At 42.1% G+C, this 24,012-nt stretch overlaps 1 protein-coding gene across 1 annotated transcript in view; it reads right to left on the bottom strand.

Annotated features, from left to right (window-relative positions):
* The window catches only part of adam19a (ADAM metallopeptidase domain 19a), a 251,379-nt gene that overhangs the window by 100,575 nt on the left and 126,792 nt on the right, over positions 1–24,012 (bottom strand). The window contains exon 4 of the mRNA XM_075450674.1: positions 366–447. Coding sequence (XP_075306789.1) covers positions 366–447 — 82 coding nt within the window. The remainder of the gene's footprint in view (positions 1–365; positions 448–24,012) is intronic.

The raw sequence follows: 24,012 nt of genomic DNA, 5'->3' as shown, positions 1-24,012 counted from the left end.
AACATGACATTTAAAGCTCAACACTGTTGACTTGGCCAAAAAAAAGGCACATGAGGAGGATGGAGTGGAAGACTGATGGCATCAATCTGCAAATTTCAAGCAAGAGATCCATAGTTTGAGACATTTCTTGCATATTTTCCTCAATTCTTTCACTTTTCGACTACGGTCTCACTCATAAATGGTGGGTTTAAAAAGTACACATTGTAACACATTTCAATAACTCATGGGTCGCAGATCTCGTCCCGGGTAAATCTGACAAATTTGACAGTGATCAGCAAAGTTAAAAAAAAATTCCCTCATCAGGGAGACAATGATATGACGAACAGATTTCCACGATTTACATCATTTTGTTCTTTGATACTTACAGTATAATTGTGATTGGTCACAGTTACTGACTGCCCATCTTCTGTGTAGTAGGTCTCAGTAAAGTCTGGACCCATAAGCTCACTAGGAGGGGGAAAGAGAAGAGAAGGTGTTAGGTGATTTAAGGAAATTTAAAGCAACAATTAAACAAGCAAATGTAAAATATAATACAAAAATAAAGACTGACAGGGTTTTAACACGTTTGTTCCCTTGAAGAAACAGTTTACACAATGCCTCTCTACACCAGGAATCTTGTGGTTTTCAAACAGGGTCATGTTCCTGTTCAGGTATAATAAATACACTCACACTGACCAAATGGAAAAAATAAAAACTCAACTATTTTGGCTAAACCTTGTTTCATCATATGCCATGACATAAAATGGGGGTGCACTGCCAAGTAAGCTGATCACATTAGATCATGACATTAGCCAAAGTTATTTTCTAGTCGAGCTAATTGATTAACAGTGGCTTTACATAGAATAGTAAAGGCTGAAAAATGCACTTAAAGCTTTTGGTCAGGGACGTGCTGTAGCTGAATGTGCCAAAAAGAAGGCAGCCAAATTACGCTGAACACCTGATGCTGAGTCACTAAAACATTATGAGGTGTCTCCACAGCCTCTCTTGCGCGGCAAGCTAGCAGACGAGTCTTCAAATTTACTGTTTTTAAATTAAGATTGTACCGCTGCTTTGTTTAAAGCTGACAAAAGCCTTATCTTTTTTCGTTACAATACCATTATAATATAGACTCTAACATACCAAACACCACATCGTAACAAACACCACATTTCAGATTTTCTAGTATATTCACTATACTCTAAGGCAGTGGTTCTCAAACTTTTTTGGTCATTCCCCACTTTGAACAAGTGGGGATTTCCAAGCCCCACCTGCCCCTGCCGCCCCAACAAATTACATTTCAACTTTATTGAACTAACACCAAGTAACGTCATATTTTACAATGAATCAAAATCAATAACATCAAATAACACAAAGTTAAAAAAGAGAAAATAAAAGCATTTCATTTGCAATCTGTGCAAAAAACAAAAACATCTAAAATGTATCCCTGCATTAGTGGCTGCAATGAGCCTGTTTTGCACTGCACAACTTCTCAGAATGTGGTTGCAGGCTTGAAACTGCCACTTTCAAGTCATGCTCAATGTTGAGCTGAGATCTGTGTGTTGTTTTCAGAGATGCCAAAGCTGAGAAGCATGTGGTTGCATTGCGGGATTCTGTATGCAACTTTGTATGAGGCCATTAGTGTTTGACTGTTAACCGACGCAGCCTTTACCAGGCGTTGCTCCTGCTGTCGATATTCTGCCAGTTTTCTTTTAATGAAATCCAGCGGCTTGTTAACGTGATAGGGGTGTGTTATCTCCAGGTGTCTCCTTAATTTGTTCGGCCTCATGCTGTCTACTGCCAATGGCTTCAGACACAGAGCACACATCGGTCTCTCCTCTGCACCGACCACTGCGACCGGGAATCCTAGGACCAGGATAGCTTTCATCATATTTTCTTTTCGGTTGGGTTTTTGGTTGACTTGGCCCCTGTGTCTTGTGTGTTCGTGATGGTGCTGGTGCTCTTTGGTGGTCCGAGTCACAAATTTATCCATGTTGCTCACAGTTACGCTACCTGCTACCTTGTTGTCCAGCTACAATTAACAACCCGACGTCAATCATTGTTTTTGGCACTTTAGTTCCAGGTTACGTTTTTCTCCCGGTCTCCCAATGCTCTCTCATAATTTCAGCTATTCATTATTACTTTGTTTGTGTGTGGGTGTTTTGTTTAGTGAATTATCTTTATTGTCAATAAAGAAAAGCATTTAAGATGGGCATAAAATTTAAAATTTCCTCCCGTTTGTTGCGCCCCACTTGCCATGTCTCCGTTCACCACCAGTGGGGCGCGCCCCACACTTTGAGAAACACTGCTCTAAGGACAGCTGTACTTGCTAGTTTCCTCCCTTTTTGTAGCAATTTAGCTAACAACATTAGCTTATAGTTTATAGCGAGAGGCCTGTGTATGTATTAAGATCAGGCTAATCCCAACTGGCAGATCAAAAGTCAAACGACTTCTAATGCTGTCATAGACAGTGTAATTTTTTTCTTTTCTTAATAAAAATACGTTACTGCCAAAAAATTTTAATTATGTACAATAGTTGCTTAATAAAATTATTGTCCAAATAAAAAGTCATCACCTGCATTTAACTAAGCAAATAGGTAGGGCAAAGGTAATGGGAGGACATAGGAAAATTACTGCATGGATGATTATGTCAGCTGGCAAAAAGTTATTTAACACTAACTGATACAGTGAGTAGCTTCTCATTTCTTAAACAACCATGTCTGAAGACACATCCTGTGGTTGTGAAAAAGACGTTAATCTGTTTCAGAAGTGTCAAATTCTTGGCATGCGTCAATCAAAGAAAACATCAAAGGAGACTGCTGAAACTACTAACATCGGGTTAAAAATGATTAAAAACTGGAACGATAGTGGGGAACCATCATCTTCGAGAAAGAAATATGGTCGGAAAAATATCTTGAATGATCGTCATCTGCGATCACTTAACTGTTTGGTGAAATCAAATCGTTACAAAAAAAAACCCAGTAGAAATCACGGCTATGTGTAATAGTGACAGTAAGAACATTTCCACATGCACAATGAGAAGGGAACTCAAGGGATTGGGACTAAACAGCTGTGTAGCCTTAAGAAAACCACATCAGTGAGGCTAATCGGAAGAATTCTATGGGAAAAAGCTCCTGTTGTAGAGTGGGTGCATCAGCATAAGAAGAGAGGCAGATGAAGAGATGCACCCATCATGCCTAGTGCCTACCATACAAGTCTGTGGGGGCAGTGCTATGATCTTGGGTTGCTGCAGTTGGTCAGGTCTAGGTTCAGCGACATTATGTGCCCGAAGAACGAGGTCAGCTGACTACCTGAATATACTGAATAACCAGGTAATTCCATTAGTAGATTTTTTTCTTCCAAGATGACAATGCCCAGATTCATGAGGCTCAAATTGTGAAAGAGTGGTTCAGAGAGCATGAGACGTTCTTTTCACACATGGATTCCAGACCTTAACCCCTTTGAGAATCTTTGGGATGTGCTGGAGAAAACTTTGCACAGACTCTCCCATCATCACAACAAGATCTTGGCAAAAAATGACATTGCAGAAGCTTATTGAAACGATGCCACAGCGAATGCGTGCCGTACTCAAAGCTAAACGTGGTCCAACAAAAAGATGATAAAAGAAGATAAAGGAAGACTTTAAACAATTTCTTACATTTATATCAAATTTGGTTAATCTTTTTGTTGCTTATATGCAAACTTATTTGTTACCACCAAAAACTGACTAATCCACAGATTTGTTCCTGCTCCAGTGGAAATATGGACTGTTGTCTCCTAAAAGGTCAGCTTACAATAAAAATGCACTGGCTCCATGTCAGCCTGCAGGAGATAAAAGGTGATATTTGTTATGTCTGGGAATGAGGGAGTTGGCCATCAAATGCCAACATGTCCCAGGACGAACACTAGTGTTACAAATGTATGGATTAGTGGGAGCATGACAGTGTCTGGTCTTATTCAGCTACTGTGTGCAGCTGAATCACTGACTAGGCGGGAGACAGACTCTGGCAGCAGCTCCCTGGACACAAATGGGCAAATGGAAGATGGACATAAAAAGATTAAATCAATCTCCATCTGGTCACAGGGGCCCTATTGTATTATTTGTTGAGAAGGATTGGAATTACACAATTCAGCTTTTTCACCTCTATTACTGCAGACAATCTGCAGACAATGTAAAAATACTGTCTTAGATGGCAGCCGTCCACTGATGCATAGACCGCAGTGTGTGGATTCAACTCTGTCTACATAACACTCGCATTTTCAGGAAAAAGAGGTGAGACTGTTAGGCGATTGCTTTTTCTTCCTTAGGTTGTGAGAAAAAAAAAATCAAATCTTTTCTTTTGGCTTAATCAAAAACCGGCACTGAATACTTTACGTCTGAGAAAGAAAAAAACCTTAAAGAAGCCCCAAAAAACACCATAATAGCGATCACCTACCATTTACAAAGGACAAACTTTGAAATAAAAGTGATTCAACAAAGCATTTACATTCCAAAGTAACGCTGCCGTTGTCTGTCAATACTGTTAACAGAACTATCTGTAATGGCCAGAAAACCTCGGAGTCAAATTACCACCACACTCTGAATGAAAAGTTTTATTTACAGCAATGGGTTTCCTGTGTCTTGTCTTCTTGCTCCGTGGTAAAAGCCGTGGATGTGGCTTCAAAGGTAGTGACGAGCTTGGAAAGTCTAGTGGTTCGATCGCTTTCACGAAGGTAGACAAAGAGGAGGTTAGTGAAGACGCAACAACCAAGCAACAGATATCTGATATCCAATATAAACTCCAGGGTCGGCAACCAGGTAGTACATAAAGAATAATCCAATTGGTGATCCAAAAGGAAGAACAAAGGTGCTGGCAATGGTCAGTATCTCTTTAGATAAAAAACAGGAATCTGGACTTAGAGTTCTGGGCAAGGCAAGGAGGCAAGGCTCAAGGACAGGCAAGGGTTGTCAACGTGAAAGCAGAGATTCAAAACAAATCCAAGGGGCTAGGCTGAGGCAGAAATCCATGAGGCAGAAAGCAAGCTCAAACACTCCATGGTTAGATGGCAGAGTAGAACACTGGATTATTTAGCTTATGGCAACAGACAGTCTGGCACTGGAGGAATGACAAGAAAAGGCATAAATACAGAGGAAGGTAGACTTCTACTTGCCAGGATCCTACCATTGCTGTTCTGGATTTACTGGAGCCTCAGGAGGCTCTTGCCAGGAATCCCGACAAAGTGCGTATTATTGTAGTCTAGACTGGAGGAGACAAAGCCATGGAGCAGCTTTTCAGCATCGGATAAAGGAGAGGAAGGAGTTTGTCAATATTTCTTAAATTAAAGAATGCAGTTTTACAGAGTTGTTGAATGTGCTGTTCGAATGATACGTGGGGTTCAAATCTGACTCCCAGGTTGATCTGGCCAGAAAAAAATGCTTTGTGACAGAGGAGGATTGGAGCTGATGTGGATTGCCAATGAGTATGGCCTCAGTTTTTTTGCTGTTAAGCTGGAGAAGATTTTGGGTCATCTACGAGGGCTGCTGAATAGTATAGTATCATGGTAGATAGTAGAGTATCATCAGCATAGCAGTGGAAACAGATTCCATGCTTACTGATTATGTGGTCCAGGGGGAGCATGTAGATGGTAAACAAGGTCAGCCCAAGGTCCAACCCCTGAGGGATAGGTGACATAGTGGGGCCCAGCTTTAACACTTCCGTGGAGCATCAGTTGCAAAACCAAACAGTGTCGCTAGGGTCAAACAACTAAGCTACTCCCTAGAATAAAAGAAACAGGCTCTTAACACCACAGCGGGAAGGCAGACAGGCAGCCTGGCTTTGGTGAGCTGACATAAGTTGCTTTAATGAGTGGTCCGAGTGGATGAACAGCAGGACCTAACTGCGTGAGTGTGTCAATAAACCCATTCTTTTCTCCTTATGGTTCCATGCCATGGCTAAACAAATAATAGGAGGAACCCAAGTAAAAGTGAGAAAAAAAGGAAACAGACAGACGGATTAGTATAATGAGTGAAAGCATGTTCTATGTTTCAGTGGCAGGTAAGTTAAAAACAATGTTTGTGTTTTTGTTACATTAAAGTGCAATGCACTTTTTATGGGGGTTAGTGGGTCCTCCATCGCACGCCTTCAACTGGTACAAAACGCAGCTGCATGACTTTTAACTGGAAATTTGAGCACATTCCGCCGATTTTAGCATCTCTCCATTGGCTTCCCGTCCATTTTAGAATTAATTTTAAAATTCTTTTATTTGCTTTTAAAGCCATGAATGGCCTTGCACCAGTGTACCTCTCTGAGCTTCTGCAGCCCTACGCACCCAGTCGAACCCTCAGGTCAGCTGACCAGCTGCTCCTGAGGGTTCCTAAAACAAGGCGGAAGCTCAGGGGGGACCGAGCATTTTCTGTTGCTGCCCCTAGGCTCTGGAATGAGCTGCCGCTGCACATTAGGCAGGCCCCTTCCTTGTCCTGTTTTAAAAGTTGTCTTAAAACACACCTCTTTTCTTTGGCTTTTACCACCGTCTAGGTTGTTTATTTTATGTGCACAGTTTTGTTTTATGATGTTTTTATTGTGTATAATGTGCTTTATAAATAAAATTGATTGATTGATTGATTGATTGATTATTACAACCTGTACTCGAACAAGTTGTTGGGATCAGTAGTCCGTATGGGGACCAAAATACAGTTTTATGAAATAAGAATATTGTGTCTCTAGTCCCGAATAGGGTTGGGGTTAATATTAAATCAAATCAAATCAAATCAAATTTATTTATATAGCACATTTCATGTACAAACAGTTCAAAGTGCTTTACATAAAATAAAAGCATTGCAGCAGGGAGTGCAAAAAGCATTAAAAATACATAAAAGAATATAAAGAGAAACAAATAAAATCATTTAAATGAATTTAAAAACAGGCAACAGTCTAGATAAGTTAAAAGATATTTCATGCATAGACACATGAGAACAGAAATGTCTTTAACCTGGATTTAAAATGTCTACATTTGGTGAAAGTTTAATCTCCACTGGCAGTTTGTTCCACTTGTTAGCAGCATAACAGCTAAATGCTGCTTCTCCATGTTTAGTCTGGACTCTGGACTGGACCAGCTGACCTGAGTCCTTGGATCTAAGAGCTCTGCTGGCTTTATATTCTCTGAACATATCACAGATGTATTTTGGGCCTAACCCATTCTGGGATTTGTAAAACATCAGCAGGCTTTTAAAATCTATTCTGTGACTGACTGGAAGCCAGTGTAAAGATATTAAAACTGGTGTGATGTGTTCAGATCTCTTAGTCCGGGTTAGAACTCCAGCAGCAGCGTTCTGGATGAGCTGCAGATGTTTAATGCTCTTTTTGGGAAGTCCAGTTAAAAGAGCATTACAGTAATCGAGTCTACTGGAGATGAATGCATGGATGAGTTTCTCCTGGTCTTTTTGGGAGAGGAAACCTTTAATTCTGTTGATGTTTCTGAGATGGTAAAAAGCTGCCTTGGTGACAGCTTTGATGTGGCTGCTGAAAGTCAGATCTGAGTCTATCAACACTCCGAGGTTACCGACTCGGTCAGTGATTGTAAGGTTCCGAGTCTCAAGATATTTACCAACGCTGACCCTCTTCTCTTTGCTACCAAACAGAATGATCTCAGTTTTGTCTTCATTTAATTGTAGAAAATTCTCTCTCATCCAGGTGTTTACTTCCTCCAGACACTGACACAGTACATCTGCTGGGCTGCAGTCGTCCGGTGACAGAGACACATAAAGTTGTGTATCGTCTGCATAACTGTGATAATTGATGTTAAAATTCTGCAATATCTGACCCAAAGGGAACATATACAAGTTAAACAGAAGAGGTCCAAGAATTGACCCCTGGGGGACTCCACAAGTCATGGCCACTCGCTCAGATTCATAGCTGCCAATTGTAACAAAATAACTCCGGCCTTCTAAGTAGGACCTGAACCAGTTAAGGACCGCTCCAGAAAGTCCAACCCAGTTTTCCAGCCTGTGCAACAGGATTCTGTGATCTACAGTATCAAACGCAGCGCTGAGGTCCAACAGGACCAGGACTGAAACATTACCAGAATCAGTATTCAACCTGATGTCGTTTAACACTTTGACCAGAGCTGTTTCAGTGCTGTGATGACGTCTGAAGCCTGATTGAAACTTATCAAGACTTCCACTTTCATTCAGAAAGTCATTGAGCTGGTTAAATACAACTTTCTCAATAATCTTAGATATAAAAGAGAGATTAGAGACAGGTCTGTAGTTGTTCATCATAGAGGCGTCTAGAGTTCTCTTCTTTAGGAGTGGCTTAATGGCAGCTGTCTTTAGTGACTTGGGAAAAATGCCTGATGCCAGTGAGCTGTTAACTATTTGTAGGAGATCACTTTCTACTGAGGTAAAAACAGTTTTTAAAAAGTCGGATGGTATTATGTCCAGAGAACAAGTTGTTGATTTCAGATGCCGAACTGTTTCCTCTAGGATTTTTAAATTAACAATATTAAATTGTGACATAACGTCAGAGTTATTTCTAGGTTTTAGACACAGATTAGTTTTCTTGTTTGTCTTTGTTGCGTTAATGTTTTGTCTAATTGTTTTGATTTTTTTGGCTAAAAAAGTTGGCAAATTCGTTGCATTTCTCAGTGGAGAGGAGGTCTGGGTTTGACTGTTTAGGAGGATTTGAGTTTTTCAACCATAGCAAACAGAGTTCGAGAATTGTTGACATTCTTATTAATCATTTCAGATAAATGCAGCTGTCTGGCCTTGCACAGCTCATTGTTATAACTACGCAGGCTTTCTTTGTATAGCTCATAGTGAATCTGAAGCTTTGTTTTCCTCCATTTACGTTCAGCTTTCCTGCATTCTCTTTTCAGGTCTTTGACCGTAGTGGTGTTTCTCCATGGGGTTTTCTGTTTGATCAAGGTGCTCTTGATTCTTATCGGTGCAACAGCTTCCATTACATTAAAAATTTTCAAGTTAAAATGATCCAGCATTCCTTCAACCGACTCTGCGCTCATTGTTGGTAACATAGCTATGGCCTCCCTAAACTGAGCACTTGTTTTCTCATTGATGTACCTCTTCTTAACCGAGAAGCTGGTTGTTTGAACATTCTGAGTAATATGTAAATCAAATAAAATACAAAAATGGTCAGACAAGGCCAAATCAGTAACAACAACAGAAGAAATATCAACACCTTTAGAAATGAGCAGGTCCAGAATGTGACCTCGAAGGTGGGTAGGTTCTGTTACATGTTTCCACAAACCAAACATGTCCAGCACAGAAGAAAATTCTTTGGCATTACCATCCGTCATATTATCTATGTGAATGTTAAAATCCCCGGTCAAGATGAAATGGTTAAAATCAGTCGAAATAACAGACAATAATTCAGAAAAATCATCAATAAAACTTGCACAGTATCCTGGAGATCTGTAAATGATTAAGAACAGGATTTTAGGAACACCCTTTAAAATAAAACTCAGATATTCAAAAGAAGTGAAATCACCAAATGAGATCTCTTTACACTGGAATGTATCTTTAAATAAAGCAGCTTCACCCCCTCCTTTCCTACCATTTCGGCATTTATCCATAAAACTAAAGTTTGGGGGAGCTGCTTCATTAAGAACAGTAGCACTTGTGCTCTCTGTTAACCATGTTTCTGTCAGAAAAAGAAAATCTAAATTGTGTGAAATTATGAAGTCATTAACTAACAGTGACTTATTGGACAGAGATCTAATATTAAGTAAGGCTAGCTTTGTGGAGTTTACACTGGTCTCTGTTGTATTCTGAGTTGTACGTGGTACCGTTAACAGATTAGATAGAGTCACCCTGGAAGTTGACTGTTTTTGATTCCTTCTTTTACTGACTAAAACAGGAATCCTATTGGGTCCCAGCTTGTTCTCAGAACAGCTGTCAGTAGTAAGACTACTATAGCAGGGACCCTGAACACATCATGGCATGGTATCTTTGTTTTAGGAGTAAGTTTTGGGTTAGGTTGTCCACAATGAACAAAAAAATAATAAGGATATCTGTGCAAGCTATATTTGTGTGTGATCTTGTGAGGTATGGGGAGTTTTGTGCTGCAAATATTGACTTGATGATGGAACAGATGTTTACAGCATCAAAAACACAACACTGGTGGGGAAAATTTCTTCACTAAAATAGCACCAAAAGAGGATAGTGATTGCTTCTCATGGTGCAAACAGATGTTTTTCGCTCTTCTACCGGTCTTGGGCAGGGGTTTGATTGAAACAACTGGCTCCACTCCATCGACTCTCATTTTCTGAACGTGCAATTATCCAAACAATTTCCATAGAAGAATCAATAGAAATAGATCCATATAAAAATAACAATAATAATAATTAAAAAAATTGTTTATATAGGACAGGTTGCTTTGTAAATAGATCTAATAAATGTGCTTGCTGACTTTGATGTGCAGACTGGTGGCAGTTTGTTATGGAAAAGCACCAGTCTGCTCATTCAGACGAGACGCCAAAATGTTCAGTTGCCATCAGATCAACGGAAAACAGTGCATGTCTTTAAGAGGCTTCAGGTAGATATGTTTGGGAAAAAAAACCTAAACTTCAAATTAAGAATCTATTTCACAAGAAATCTCATATCTCAATGAAACCTCATTCTAAGGGAAGATTCTATAGTTTTTACTCTCAAAATAACCATTATGACCGACTGAATGAGCATAATGTACCGAGATTAAAAATTTGCATAAAAAAAACATCTCCTGGAATTGACACGAGATAAAGCAAGTGGAGGCTTGGTATTCACTTTAACTAACTGACATGTACAAAGTAAGCATATAATCTAAGCATGCTGTACAACCTTTCAGGTGAACACTAGGCTCTACAGTTGTTATCTATGATCTTTTAAAGACAAAAATATCTTTCATATCGAACAGTCTGAAGCATCCAAAAAAAAAAAAAAAAAACACAAAAAAGAAGAAAAAAAAGAGCCGACCAGACTCCGGCTTCTCACTAGACTCTAGCACAAAATTCTAAATTGTCTCTCATTATTACATTATATCACCTTTTACTGATTGTTATGATTGTTTTTTTTGTATTTTGTTGGAGATAAAATGGCCATAATTAAGAACGACTGAGATGATTCAATTCATAAACAATTTCTTCACTGTTAGTAGGCTCTTGTGCTATTAAAAATCCTTGCTGGTAGATGTTTACTTTGTTTTCAAATCCACAGAAAGGGTGGAACACCTAGAGTCATGCTGTAGGAAGACTGAAACGTCAAGGTTTCTGTTGTCAAAAGATCTTATGAGCAGATTGCAAACAAGCCTTACATGGAAATGACTCAGAGAATGACTAGAATATTTTGCGATCTGAGGAGGTTTTATTCAACAGGGATTGCTAAAAGTACTGCTAAAAGAAGGAATACCAGAGTCAGTGAATGGTTTCATTGTAGTTAAGCTATTATTTATTGAACTGAGGTTGCTGAGTGCAACTATCACATTCTGAGAAAAAAACAACAGTAAGTGCTCGAGGTGTAGTTGTTCTTGGATAAAGCTTTCCACAGGGTTACTTACAACCGAGAAACAATCTTTATACTAAAATAAAATGCTACAGTGACTTAGCTTTAGTTTTTGTCCACAAAAGAATATCCAGAGTTGTTCCTCCTTCCACAAACTAGAGACAGAGCTTCTTATCTTTGTGACTGCAACTGGTGATCTTTAACAGCTCCATAGAGAATTGAAGTAAAGCATAGACAAGGATCATGTGTCTTTGATAGTTCCCATCATGATACCATGGGGATCAATATATGTCATATATATGTCATTGACAAATCTCTATGAGGATCAGCTAAACATTTATGGCTGACAACATTAGTCACAGTTTCCAAGAATCATTACTTACCATTAGTGTCCTTGAAGTTCTACAATGGCTGTTTACCTTAAACAGTGTATTAAGAAAAGTGTTGATTGATATCATGTAGATTACTGAGCAAAAATGTTGTAGAAATGTTGACATAAAAAAAGAAACCATCGAGTATTTTAATAGAAACTTGACTTCTTAAATGTTTGGGGTCCCATAGCCTCTAAAACTAAAAGACAATAGTGAAAGGGGAAGTTCGTTTTGTTTTTTTTAAACCTGGACCTCATTTCTGGCATAAAATACGTTCATCTACTCACCGATAACAGTTTGGTGAAAGTCAGTGTCCTTCGCAAGATATTTAGATTACTTGAGATCAGCGTATATCCATATAACGGGAGAGAACAGGGCATTAACAATACAGCCTCTAAATAAGGCTTTATCTGTCTTTATTTCACCAATACTTTAAGACGAATGAATGAATGAACACATACTATTGCACTGTTAGTTCATAGCTGCCGTGTTGTTGTTATTGAGGGCTATCGGGGGGCTTATGGGGGGCTTTCTACACACGCGTCTAGTGGGATGCCTTCATCGACGCACACTGCTGCACCTAGGAACACCTAGCCACTTCCTAATGTAAAAGCTAACTAATCTTTCCATTTTGCTGCAACAGATAATGGAATCTCATGCACAGACAATGTCCACATCAACTGAGGAAACAATCCAAACTGCAGAAACCACAGCTTCAACTTTCCTGGAAGCCCTGATTTATCTATTCTATCCGGTCCCTCAGCAACATCTTTCCAAAACTGCACTGCCCGCTCTCCATCATTCAAGTCTGCCTGGTACCACCTTCCTAAACTCTTTACTGCCTTTTCCCTAATTATTGGATTTTTTCTTCATCAATTACAAACTTTCTATCACTTAATTTCCCTCTACTTATTGAGATACTTGGTAGGTTTGATTTTCATACCAGGTCACTTTAGATTTTTATTAAGTCTCTCAAGTATTCTCTTCATACATGGCACTGTTGTAGTCACCAACGTCATGTCATCCATGTAGGCCCTAATTGGTGTAAGGCGCATGCCATTCTCACGTCTCACTCCACCCACAACCCACTTGGAAGCTCTAATAATTATCTCCATCGCCAGTTGTAAATGCTAATGGAGAAATTGTACACGCTATTTTTGCCTCCCTTCATATCAATGCGTTCAGCCACCTGCCGACAGCCGCACCTGTTACGGTGTTTACTGCTCGGAAGCAGGGGACTGCTCGGTCTGCACTTCGGTCTGCACAGTTTACACAGCCCGTAGTGATTCGAAGGGAGAGAGAAATAGCGCCAAGCGATTGTGAGGTCTGACTTTTTCTGGACGGACGATTTTGTGATGCGAATGTATTACTCTTTTGAACGCATATTGTTTTGAGAAGCAAAACGCTTTATTTTCGGGACCCTAACCAACTAGCCGGACTACCTTCATCAACACCAAAACGAGGCTGGAACTCGGCTCACAGGACGCAGCAGGGGGGGGGGGGGTAAGTCAATGTTCATAAATTATATTGCTAGTATGGGATGTCATACAGCTTCATGTCAAAAGAGGCGAACTATCCCTTTAACATACACAGCAGTTTGAAATTTGTGGATAGGAAAAACCTTGTGAGTTTGTAATCTGTCTAGTTAATATATATGTTCAACTCCCACTGTCTGTGTGAATTTCAGCTAAATATTTCTGCAAGAACACATGTTGAAGGGCAAAGAATCAAAACAGATGTCAATGTTGTCAGACACTATGTTGTCAGTGAACCATGAAATTATGCTGCAGATATAAAAGAAGTGAGAATCAAAACCGAAAGGGTGTTGTTCCTTCTTTATGTCACAAACAGACTCCACTTGTTGTTGACAGCTGTTAACTAACTTTCATACTTTCAATGACATCTGGGATACGCTCCAGTCTCCCTAGGTTTTCATGGCTTGTCTATTCCTGTCAGTTTTGTATTGAGTAATTTTTTTGTATCATTTATTAATGGACATTCTATTTCTTCAAATACAAGTTTTTATTACCCCTCTCTAGAATCGTCGCATTAACATGGTGGGAAGGTTTGAGTATCACCAAGATCCTGAGAACTGTATTGTGGGGAAACCAGGGTACCCCCCTGGAGCCACACGCTCACAAGCCCCAAGCTGAGCGCCTCGATGTTGGAGTACTCCCTGGTGAGTGAGAGGGTCGACTCACTGTGGCTGAAAGTTGCAGGAGGGAAGGTTCTTACTGTTCCTACTATTAATCTGCACTGCTGTTTGGTGCATATGCATGAAAACAGAAGTGCAGATTACCCGGCCTTCTTGGAGTCTGTGGTTGGTGTCCTGGAGGGGGTGCAATCTGGGGATCCCATTGTTCTTCTGGTGGACTTCAATACCCATGTGGGCAATGATGGCAACTGCATTAGGCTGGTTTAAGTCATATTTATATATAAGTCATATTTATTTGAAAGATTTCAGTTTGTTCTTGTAAATGAAGAATCTTCCTCACAGACCAGAGTAAGTCATGGAGTTCCTCAGGGTTCTGTGCTTGAACCGATTTCACTTTATACATGCTTCTTAGTAGTGCAACGGATCATCATTGATCCGTGATCCGTTCGGATCAATTATTTCGGTTCGGCACACACATGATCCGTGGATTAATTTATGAAAAAAAAAATTGTGCGCATGTATTCTGTGTCTGTTCAAGCTACTGGATCCTTAAATTTCCCTCGGGATTAATAAAGTATCCATCTATCTATCTATCTATCTATCTATCTATCTATCTATCTATCTATCTATCTATCTATCTATCTATCTATCTTCAGTCCTCACACAGCCGTTACTATTCCTGCTAGTTCAAGGGACAGAGCTACTTTCCACGCTCTGGGTAAAAGTTTGCAACAGTTCCCTCTTCAATAAGCAAACAGTCCTATGGCTCGTTTGTGATTTATTGTCCTCAGCGTACAACATTTAGAACAGTGGGCATGGAAAATAAAAGTAGGTTAGACTTCGGTGACTACTGTAACGATAACTGCTGCCTCTGTCTGTTTCCATATACTCGCGCTGCCACACAAACCTGTCGCCTATGTTACCACACAGACATAACACGTAACTGACATAGCGATAGCTAACATAAAGAAAACCCCTAACCTGCAACACAGCGTGGTCATGGCGAGCGGAGGAACAGAAGAGCTTGAACACCCCACTTCATTTAAATCCCCTGTTTGGGAGCATTTTGGCTTCCCTGTCAAATTTAATGAAGAAGGAAAGAGGTTGGTGGATAAAACCGTGACGGTGTGTAGGCACTGTGGCACAAGAAAGCCACACAACAGTGGAAACACATCGAGCATGGCCACGCATTTGCAGCGGCATCACCCCGGTGTTTCACTGACAGGAGTGAAACCGAAAGTGGCTCAACAACCGCTCATCACCGCAGCATTTAAGCAGCCCCTTCCTTCACAATTCGACCGGGCTAAAGCGATCACAAACGCTATCGGTGTGTTTATAGGTGCAGACATGAGGCCATATTCAGTTGTGCAAAACAAGGGCTTTAAACACATGCTGAACGTGCTCGAGCCACGTTACGACATCCCGTCGCGCACCCACTTCAGCGAAAAGATTGTGCCAGATCTTTATGAGCAGGAAAAGAAAAAAGTTGTGGATTAATGGTCATTGGTCCATGTTTAAAGGTCCCATGGCATGAAATTTTCACTTTTTAAGGTTGTTTAACATTAATATGAGTTCCTCTAGCCTGCCTGCGGTCCCCCAGTGGCTAAAAATGACGATAGACCTAAACCATGCACTGGAAATTATTCTCCGCCTTTGGAAATGTGACCATGCAGATGGCCTGATCGGGAAAGCCGCCGCTTATGACGTGGGCGCCGCTTATGACGTGGAGGTTGTTTCCACCCTGAGCCAATAAACTGCCTTTCCCCGCCCACAGCTCTTTGGCCAGCTCATTGCGCTGTATATGGATGTAAAAAATCTGTTTAGAGCTCCTGCATAAGAACCTCTAAAGAGCCAGTGGACAGATTTTGTTTTTTTCTGGGAAAGTGACGACAGAACCGAAGAGATTTGTGTGTGCGCCAAATATTTCACAGACGAATGTTTCCAGAACTTGGGCCAATACCGAGCCCAAGGGAGAGCCCAGACACCCTGCGGAGGAAACTCATTTCAGCCGCTTGTATTCGCGATCTCGTTCTCTCGGTCACTACCCACAGCTCGTGACCATAGGTGAGGGTAGGAATATAGATTGACCGGTAAATCGAGAGCTTAGCCTTCTGGCTCAGCTCCTTTCTCACCACGACGGGCCGGTGCAGAGCCCGCATCACTGCAGACGCCGCACCGATCCGCCTGTCAATCTTCTGCTCCATTCGCCCCCTTACTTGGGGAAGGATCTCATTCCCGAGTAAGTAATTTAACGCTCTATTATTGTGTTGCTTTCCTGTATGTACAGTATAGTTACATAGCTTGTTACCACAGGAAAGGGTTTGTATTGTTAGAAGCTAACGTTAGCTAACGGTTAGCTATGCAGCTAATAGCATCTGCAAGCTCTTATCTCTGCCAACTGGGCTGTTGGAGGTGTTTGCATGCCCATGAGATGGTTAGCTCGCTCATTTTAGACCAAAACTCCCTACTTCAAGCTTCCTGAAAAAGAATGAATCCGCAAATTCAGTGCATTTCATCAGGATAATGATTCATTCATGGTTCCAGAGTCAAAACGGTCAGTCTGTCTGTGTCGTTAGCTTTGCAGCTAATAGCTCGGTCACTGTCGCTAATGTAACAGTAAATAGCATGAGGTATGCAAGTGGACACCTCATTTACTGTAACGCGAGTGTTGTGTACTTATTTCTTGTTTTGATAGCCGTCCTGCTGTTGGTGTTATGGCGCGCACGATATCTGCCTTTACCCTGATTGAAATGACTCGCACTACGTGCATCTTTGCAAACCAGAGCAATCAGCTGAGAATGTCAAAATCTTCACTCCTGCTTTCCCCTTCACGCACACCTTTTTTGCTGTGTCTTGTGTAGCACTTGCTTGATGTTTGACTGTGTTAGGAGAGTTGTTCAGTAACTAGTTCGTCATATTGTCAAAGTAAGCTCATATCAACAGGTTTCGCTAGTTTTACGGCATAGGGCTGCCGTGCCATCTACGTGCCATAGCGATTCACGAAACATTTGCGCAAGGTACCACGGGCATAAGTAAGGCCAAACCCCCACTAAACAGCTCATTCTGAGGATCCCAAGGAAAGCTCATTTTTGGGACTGGCTGTAATTCTGCACCAAGGCAGAATTTTGGGGAAAAAAACTCAGATACAGTATTAGGGGACCACTAAAGCCTATAAAAATACATAAAAGCCTCCATTTATTTTCATGCCATAGGATCTTTAAAGGAAGGAGATATGCCTTTTTATGTTGCACTTTAAGTTCTTTTTCTTTGATTATGTTGAAAAGAAGATGTTAATTGTGCACTTTAAGTTGATTTTATATATTTCAATTTAATAATTTAAAAGTGTTGATAAACAAAAAGACAAAACATTTTTATTTGTCTTTTTTTTTTTTTTTTTTGCTGATCCGAAAAATGATCCGATCCGTGACTCTGATCCGAGGAACGATCCGAACCGTGAGTTTTTTGATCCGTTGCACCCCTAATGCTTCTATTAGGTAACATTATTAGACAGCATGGCATAAATTTCCATTGCTATGCTGATGATACTCAGCTGTACTTATCTATAAAACCAGATGAACCCAATAGGTTGGTGAGACTACAAGCATGTCTTAAAGCTGCCGTTGGCAGGTTTTCAAAATTCCGAGTCTAAAGTCGGAAAATTCGAACTGATACAACTTTCAGGTCTCTCCCCCAACCTCTACCAAGCTCCGAATCGCCCCCCAAACCCCTCCCCCTCTGTGGACGAGGTTGTGCACGTGAGTTCACACCAGTGTGAGCGCACACAAGCTGGGGCAGACTCACGCTCAGCAGCGTGTGCACAAGCTGTGATTGACAGGTAGGATTCCTCCACCCTAACTTGATTGGTTAAAAACAGCCGGGAGCGCTCGGTTTTTGCAAGCATGATTACAGGCTTCAGAGGGAGCTACAGATTTCGTTATTTTTCCTAAAAAGCCTATTTAATATTCTACTTCCAGAATCCCATTACAGTTCAAGCTAATATGACTAAAAAAAAGTTGCTGACCGCAGCTTTAAAGACATAAAGACCTGGATGACTCAGAACTGTCTGCTTCTAAATTCAGACAAACTGAAGTTGTTATCTTTGGACCTGAGCGCTCTATTGAGAAATTGTCTAGCTATATAGTTACTCAAGATGGTTCCAACAGGTATCCTTTGAATGGTGTTACAGTGATTTTTTTTTTCCCCTCTTTTCTGTCTTCTCAAACCCCAGCTGGTCGAGGCGGATGGCCACCCTTCCTGAGTCTGGTTCTGCCATAGGTTTCTTCCTGTTAAAAGGGAGTCGTTTCTCTCAACAGTCGCCTCAGGCACGCTCAGGACAGGTGATTGGACTGAAGACAAATTTCGGTGCAATCTGTTGGTTTCCTTAGCTAGGAAATTGTTTTTGAATTGGCTCTGAATGAATGAATTGGATTATTTTTTAAATCAATTATGATTACAAAGAATTGAACTCCAATCGGCTTGAATTGGACTATATTATTTAAGTGCCTTGAGATGACATTTGTTGTAATTTGACGCTATATAAATAAACTGAATTGAATTTAATTTAATTGATGGAGTGACCTGGAGAGGTATAATTGGGAGAAAGTCCTCCACTATCTGAATCCGAGCAGTGTATTGTTTTTGGACTTCAATGCTAGTCATGGATTGGCCATTACGAACACCATGTTTGAGCATAATGTGGTACATAAGAGTACCTGGTAAAAGGCCACCTTAGGCCAAAGGTCGATGATCGACTTTGTAGTTTCATTGTAGTGTCATTAGACCTGCGGTCATATGTCTTGGACACTAAGTTGAAGAGAGGGGAGAGTCGCCAACTGATCACGACCTGGTGATGAGTTGGATCTGTTGGCAGGGAAGACTGCAGTTTGGACCTGGTGAAGATCCAGAAACAGGTAGTGAGGGTGCACTGGGGGCGTCTGGTGGAGGCCCCTGTCTGCAAGGTCTTTAATTCTCACCTCTGGGAGACTTTTTCTCACACACTGGGAGAGGTTGGGAATATGGACCATATTCAGTACCTCCTTTGCAGATGTGACTTCCAAGAACTGTGGCCAGAAGGTTGTTTTAGCCTGTCATGGCGGTAACTAGAGGATCCGCTGGTGGTCGGCAGCGGGTGAGGGAAGTCGTTACGCTGAAGAAGGAGGCCTTTTGGGCATAGTTGTCCCAGGGGCCACCTGAAACAGGTCACAGTGACTAAAAGGGCTGCAGCGCCGGTGTTTGCTGAAGCAAAAACTTGACGAAGACTCGTCCATTATGTTGGCGGTGGTGGACCAGGGTGGTGGTTCCCATTTTTAAGAAAGGGGGCTGCAGAGTGTGTTCCAACTAGAGGGGATCACATTACTCAGCCTCCCCAGTAAAGTTTACTCCAGGGTGTTGGAGAGGAGGCTCTGACAGATTGTCGAATCTTGGATTGAGGAGGAAGAGTGTGGTTTTTGCCCAGGTCTTGGAACTGTGGACCAGATATTCACCCTTGCAGAGTTACTGAGGGGGCATGGGAGTTTGACCATCCGGTTTACATGTGTTTTGTGAGGTTATTTGTTCCCTGTATAACCAAAGCAAGAGCTGTGTCGGCTTTTTTGGCACGAGTCCTTGTTGGACTCTCCAAGGGCTGCCCCTTGTCATGATCCTATTTGTGATTTTCATGGATCTCAAAGGGGGTTGTCATGGAGAGGAAGGCATCGGATTTGGAAACCTTGTGGTCGCATCTCTGTGTTTTTTTGGATGATGTGGTTCTGTTGACTTTCAACGCACACTGGAACAGTTTGTGCCTGCATGTGAAGCGACCTGGGTGGCCATGGCTCTGCACCGGAAAAAGGTACAATGCTCTTTCCGGGTCTGAGTCCTTGCCTCAGACAGAGGAATTTGAGTACTTTAGGACCTTGTTCATAAATGATGGTAAGTTGGAGCGAGAGATGGACAGATGAATTGGGGCTTCATCAGCAGTAATGAGGGCGATGTTGTGGTCCGTGGTAAAGAGGGAGCTGAACTAGAAGACAAAGCTTTCAATTTACTGGGTCCATCTTTGTTCTGACCCTCACCTGTGGTCACAAGATCTGGGTCGTGACCAAAAGAATGAGGTCGTTGATGCAAGCAGCTGAAATGTGTTTCCTTTGGACGGTGTCTGGGCTCAGCCTTAGAGATAGGGTGAGGAGCTTAGCCATCCGGATGAAACATGGAGTACAGCCGCTGCTACTCTGCATTGAAAAGAGTCAGTTGGTGTCAATTCAATTCAATTCAATTCATTTTATTTATATAGATTCAAGATTCAAGAGGATTCAAGAGGGTTTATTGTCATTCCAGCCATATACACAGTATACAGTGCAATGAAATAACGTTTCTCGAGAAGTTTTTCAGTGCAACAAACAGCAACAATAAAGAACAGCTGGGACAACAGAGGTGATCAGATCAGTCTCTGAGCGTTGAGGAGTCGTATGGCCTGGGGGAATAAGCTGTTTTGTAGTCTGGTGGTGACAGACCGTATGCTGCGGTACCTTCTGCCAGATGGGAGGGGTGAGAAAAGTCTATGTGAGGGGTGGGTGGGGTCTTTAAGAATCCTGGTTGACTTGCGGATGCAGCGTGTGGTGTAGATGTCTGAGACGGAGGGGAGAGTGGCTCCAATGATCTTTTCAGCCGTCCTCACCACACGCTGAAGGTTTTTGCGGTCCAGTTGGGTGCAGTTACCGAACCAGGCGGTGATGCAGCTACCCAGGAGGCTCTCTATGGTCCCTCTGTAGAAGGTGGTGAGAATGGTGGGAGGGAGGTGGGCTCTCTTCAGCCTTCTCAGGAAGTGGAGACGCTGCTGAGCCTTCTTTACGGTGGAGCCGGTGTTGAGGGACCAGGTGAAGTTCTCCGCCAGATGGACACCAAGGAATTTGGTGTTCTCCACAATCTCCACCGGGGAGCCTTCGATGTGCAGAGGCTCGTGGTCCCTCTGTGCTCTGCGGAAGTCAACAACCATCTCTTTAGTTTTGTCCACATTCAGAGACAGGTTGTTGGCTTTGCACCAGGTGATCAGCTTTTCCACCTCCTCCCTGTATGATGACTCGTCGTTCATTTCGATGAGACCCACCACGGTCGTATCGTCAGCGAACTTGATTATGTGGTTTGAGTCGTGTAGTGCTGTGCAGTCGTGGGTTAGGAGTGTGAACAGCAGTGGACTGAGCACGCAGCCTTGAGGTGCCCCTGTGCTCAGTGTGGTATTGTTTCCGATCCGGACTGACTGGGGTCTCTCCGTAAGAAAGTCCAGGATCCAGTTGCAGAGGGTAGTGTTCAGGCCAAGCAAGCTCAGCTTCCTAGTCAAGTGCTGTGGGATGATAGTGTTGAATGCTGAACTGAAGTCTATGAACAGCATTCTGACGTAAGTGTCTTTTTTGTCCAGGTGGGTGAGTGCTAGGTGGAGGGTGGTGTTGATGGCATCGTCGGTGGAGCGGTTGGCTTGGTACGCTAACTGCAGGGGGTTTAGGGTGGGAGGCAGATGGTTCTTGATGTGCTTCAGGATCAGCCTCTCAAAGCACTTCATGATGGTAGGGGTGAGTGCGATGGGGCGGTGATCATTAAGCCATGACACAGGCGACTTCTTGGGCACAGGGACGATGGTGGTGGTTTTGAAGCACGATGGGATGATGGCACTGCTCAGGGAGATGTTGAAGATGTCCGTGAAGACATCTGCCAGTTGGTCTGCACATCCCCTGAGCACACTCCCGGGAATGTTGTCTGGGCCAGCAGCCTTACGTGGGTTGACTCTTTGCAGAGTCTTTCTCACTTCAGCTGTGGTCAGGCATAGCACTTGTTCGCCAGGAGGGGGGGTGTTCTTCCTTGCCACCACATCATTCTCTGCATCAAAACGACTGTAGAACACGTTCAGCGCATCGGGCAGGGAGGCATCACTGTCACAGGCCGGTGTTGTTGTCCTGAAGTTAGTGATGGTTTGGATTCCCTGCCACAGCTGCCGTGTGTCTCCACTGTCTCTGAAGTGGCCGTGGATTTTCTGGGCATGCGCTCGCTTTGCATCCCTGATAGCCTGGGCCAGTGTTGCCCGCGCTCTGCTCAGGGTCTCCTTTTCTCCTGTTCTGAATGCTGTGTCTCTGGCTCTCAGCAGTGCACGCACCTCAGCAGTCATCCATGGCTTCTGGTTAGAGCGCGTGGTGATGGATTTGATGACCGTGACGTCATCAGTGCACTTACTGATGAAACCAGTGACTGAAGCCGTGTACTCCTCTAGGTCAGTGGAGCCGTTGGTGGTTGCTGCTTCCCTAAACATTTGCCAGTCAGTGCACTCAAAACAGTCCTGGAGGGTAGAGAGGGCTCCTTCCGGCCAGGTCTTTACCTGTTTGTTGACTGGTCTGGAGCATCTGACCAGCGGTCTGTATGCTGGGATCAGCTTGACGGAGATGTGGTCAGAATATCCCAGGTGGGGGCGGGGCTTGGCACGATATGCACCGGGTATGGTGGTATAAACAAGATCCAGCGTGTTTGCTCCTCTCGTTGCAAAATATAGCGCCAAATACAACAAATGTCATCTCAAGGCACTTAGATAATAAAGTCCAATTCAAGCCAATTGGAATTCAATTAATTGTAATCATAATTATTCATAAAATAATCCAATTTGTTCATATAGAGCCAATTCAAAAACAATTTCCTAGCTCAGGAAACCAACAGATTGCACTGAAACTTTTTCTTTTTCGGTCCAATCTCCCGGCCTGAGCGTGCCTGAGGCGACTGTGGAGAGAAACGACTCCCTTTTAACAGGAAGAAAGCTCTGGCAGAACCAGACTCAGGAAGGGTGGCCATCCGCCTCCACCAGCTGGGGTTTGAGAAGACAGAAAGAGAGGGGGAGGGGGGGGGGGGTTGTATGTGACATAGTTGTCACATACGACTATGTTGAAAAGAAGGTGGGTGCAATAAAGTCCAATTAGCACTGCATCCCAACTTATTGGTCTCTATTAAATCTTCTGCTTTAACGAAGCACAACCTGCTTGGATGAACAGTTTGCCTTAACATTCACCTCCAGACGACTATTTACCAGATTTTATTCTTTTTTTTTTTTCAAATTATATACAGTATATGAAATGGGAAGTATCGATGTGTCTGTTTAATTATTTTTTTAAAGCTATCTTTACAAATTTATAGATATCTCATAAGGTCAGCATGGCCATGGTCGTCGTTCAATGCTTTTCATTTCCTTCCATCTCTGACAATTTCTTCCCAATTATTGACAGGAACAAAACTAGATGCCTGTACACATATGTATGTACACTGAAGCTTGTTCTAGAAAGAAGGAATGGCTTCAAGAAGAATCGTCGTCCACTTTCTACCTCTTCCATGTATGTCAATCCTTCATTTGAGGATTTTGTATTCTCTTTAACCATTTTAGAAAAGATCCTGTTCATTTCAGTGCAGCTGAGGCTTCAGAACACTTACTGTCATGATGACAACTGACAGGATTTTATGGTGTGCTTTGGAGCTGCAGATTACAGTTATGGGTAGAGTGCAGTCTGTCTTTTACTGTCTTTTGTTTGAGCCATTGGGATTGTCGCATTTTATAGCTATTTTTTTCTTAATAACTCAAATCTAGTTTTTAAGCCTATTGGCTAGAGCTTAGACAGCACGTTATTAAGTCTTGTTTACCCAACAACACTCTAGCAAGACTTGTTGCAGTTTGAGTTTTAGATAGCTGAATTGTCAGAATGGTCTTTATGTTACTCTGACAGTATACATAATTCAGAATATTACATACTGCTGTGTATGTCTGACAAACTAATAAGAGAAGCCGAAATAAGGTTCACATTTATTGTTCATACAGTTAAAATGACAAGATTGTACAACAATATATAGCAATCATTATATTACTACAATAATAATACTTTTTTTGTGTGTTGTGGAATGGTTTACAATTTGTTGGACATATGCCGGCCACTGTCTTTGATAAATGGACCAAATTATTTCAAATCTTAAGTCTGGGTAAACCAATCTCGATATTTTAATTGAAACACGTTATATGTATGAGACAATAGTGGCTTAAA

This window comes from Odontesthes bonariensis, chromosome 19 (genome assembly GCF_027942865.1).
Source record: "Odontesthes bonariensis isolate fOdoBon6 chromosome 19, fOdoBon6.hap1, whole genome shotgun sequence".
In the NCBI taxonomy this organism is placed as follows: domain Eukaryota; kingdom Metazoa; phylum Chordata; class Actinopteri; order Atheriniformes; family Atherinopsidae; genus Odontesthes; species Odontesthes bonariensis.
Note: the sequence above shows the minus strand (reverse complement) of the source record. Positions and strands in the feature narration are given on the sequence as shown.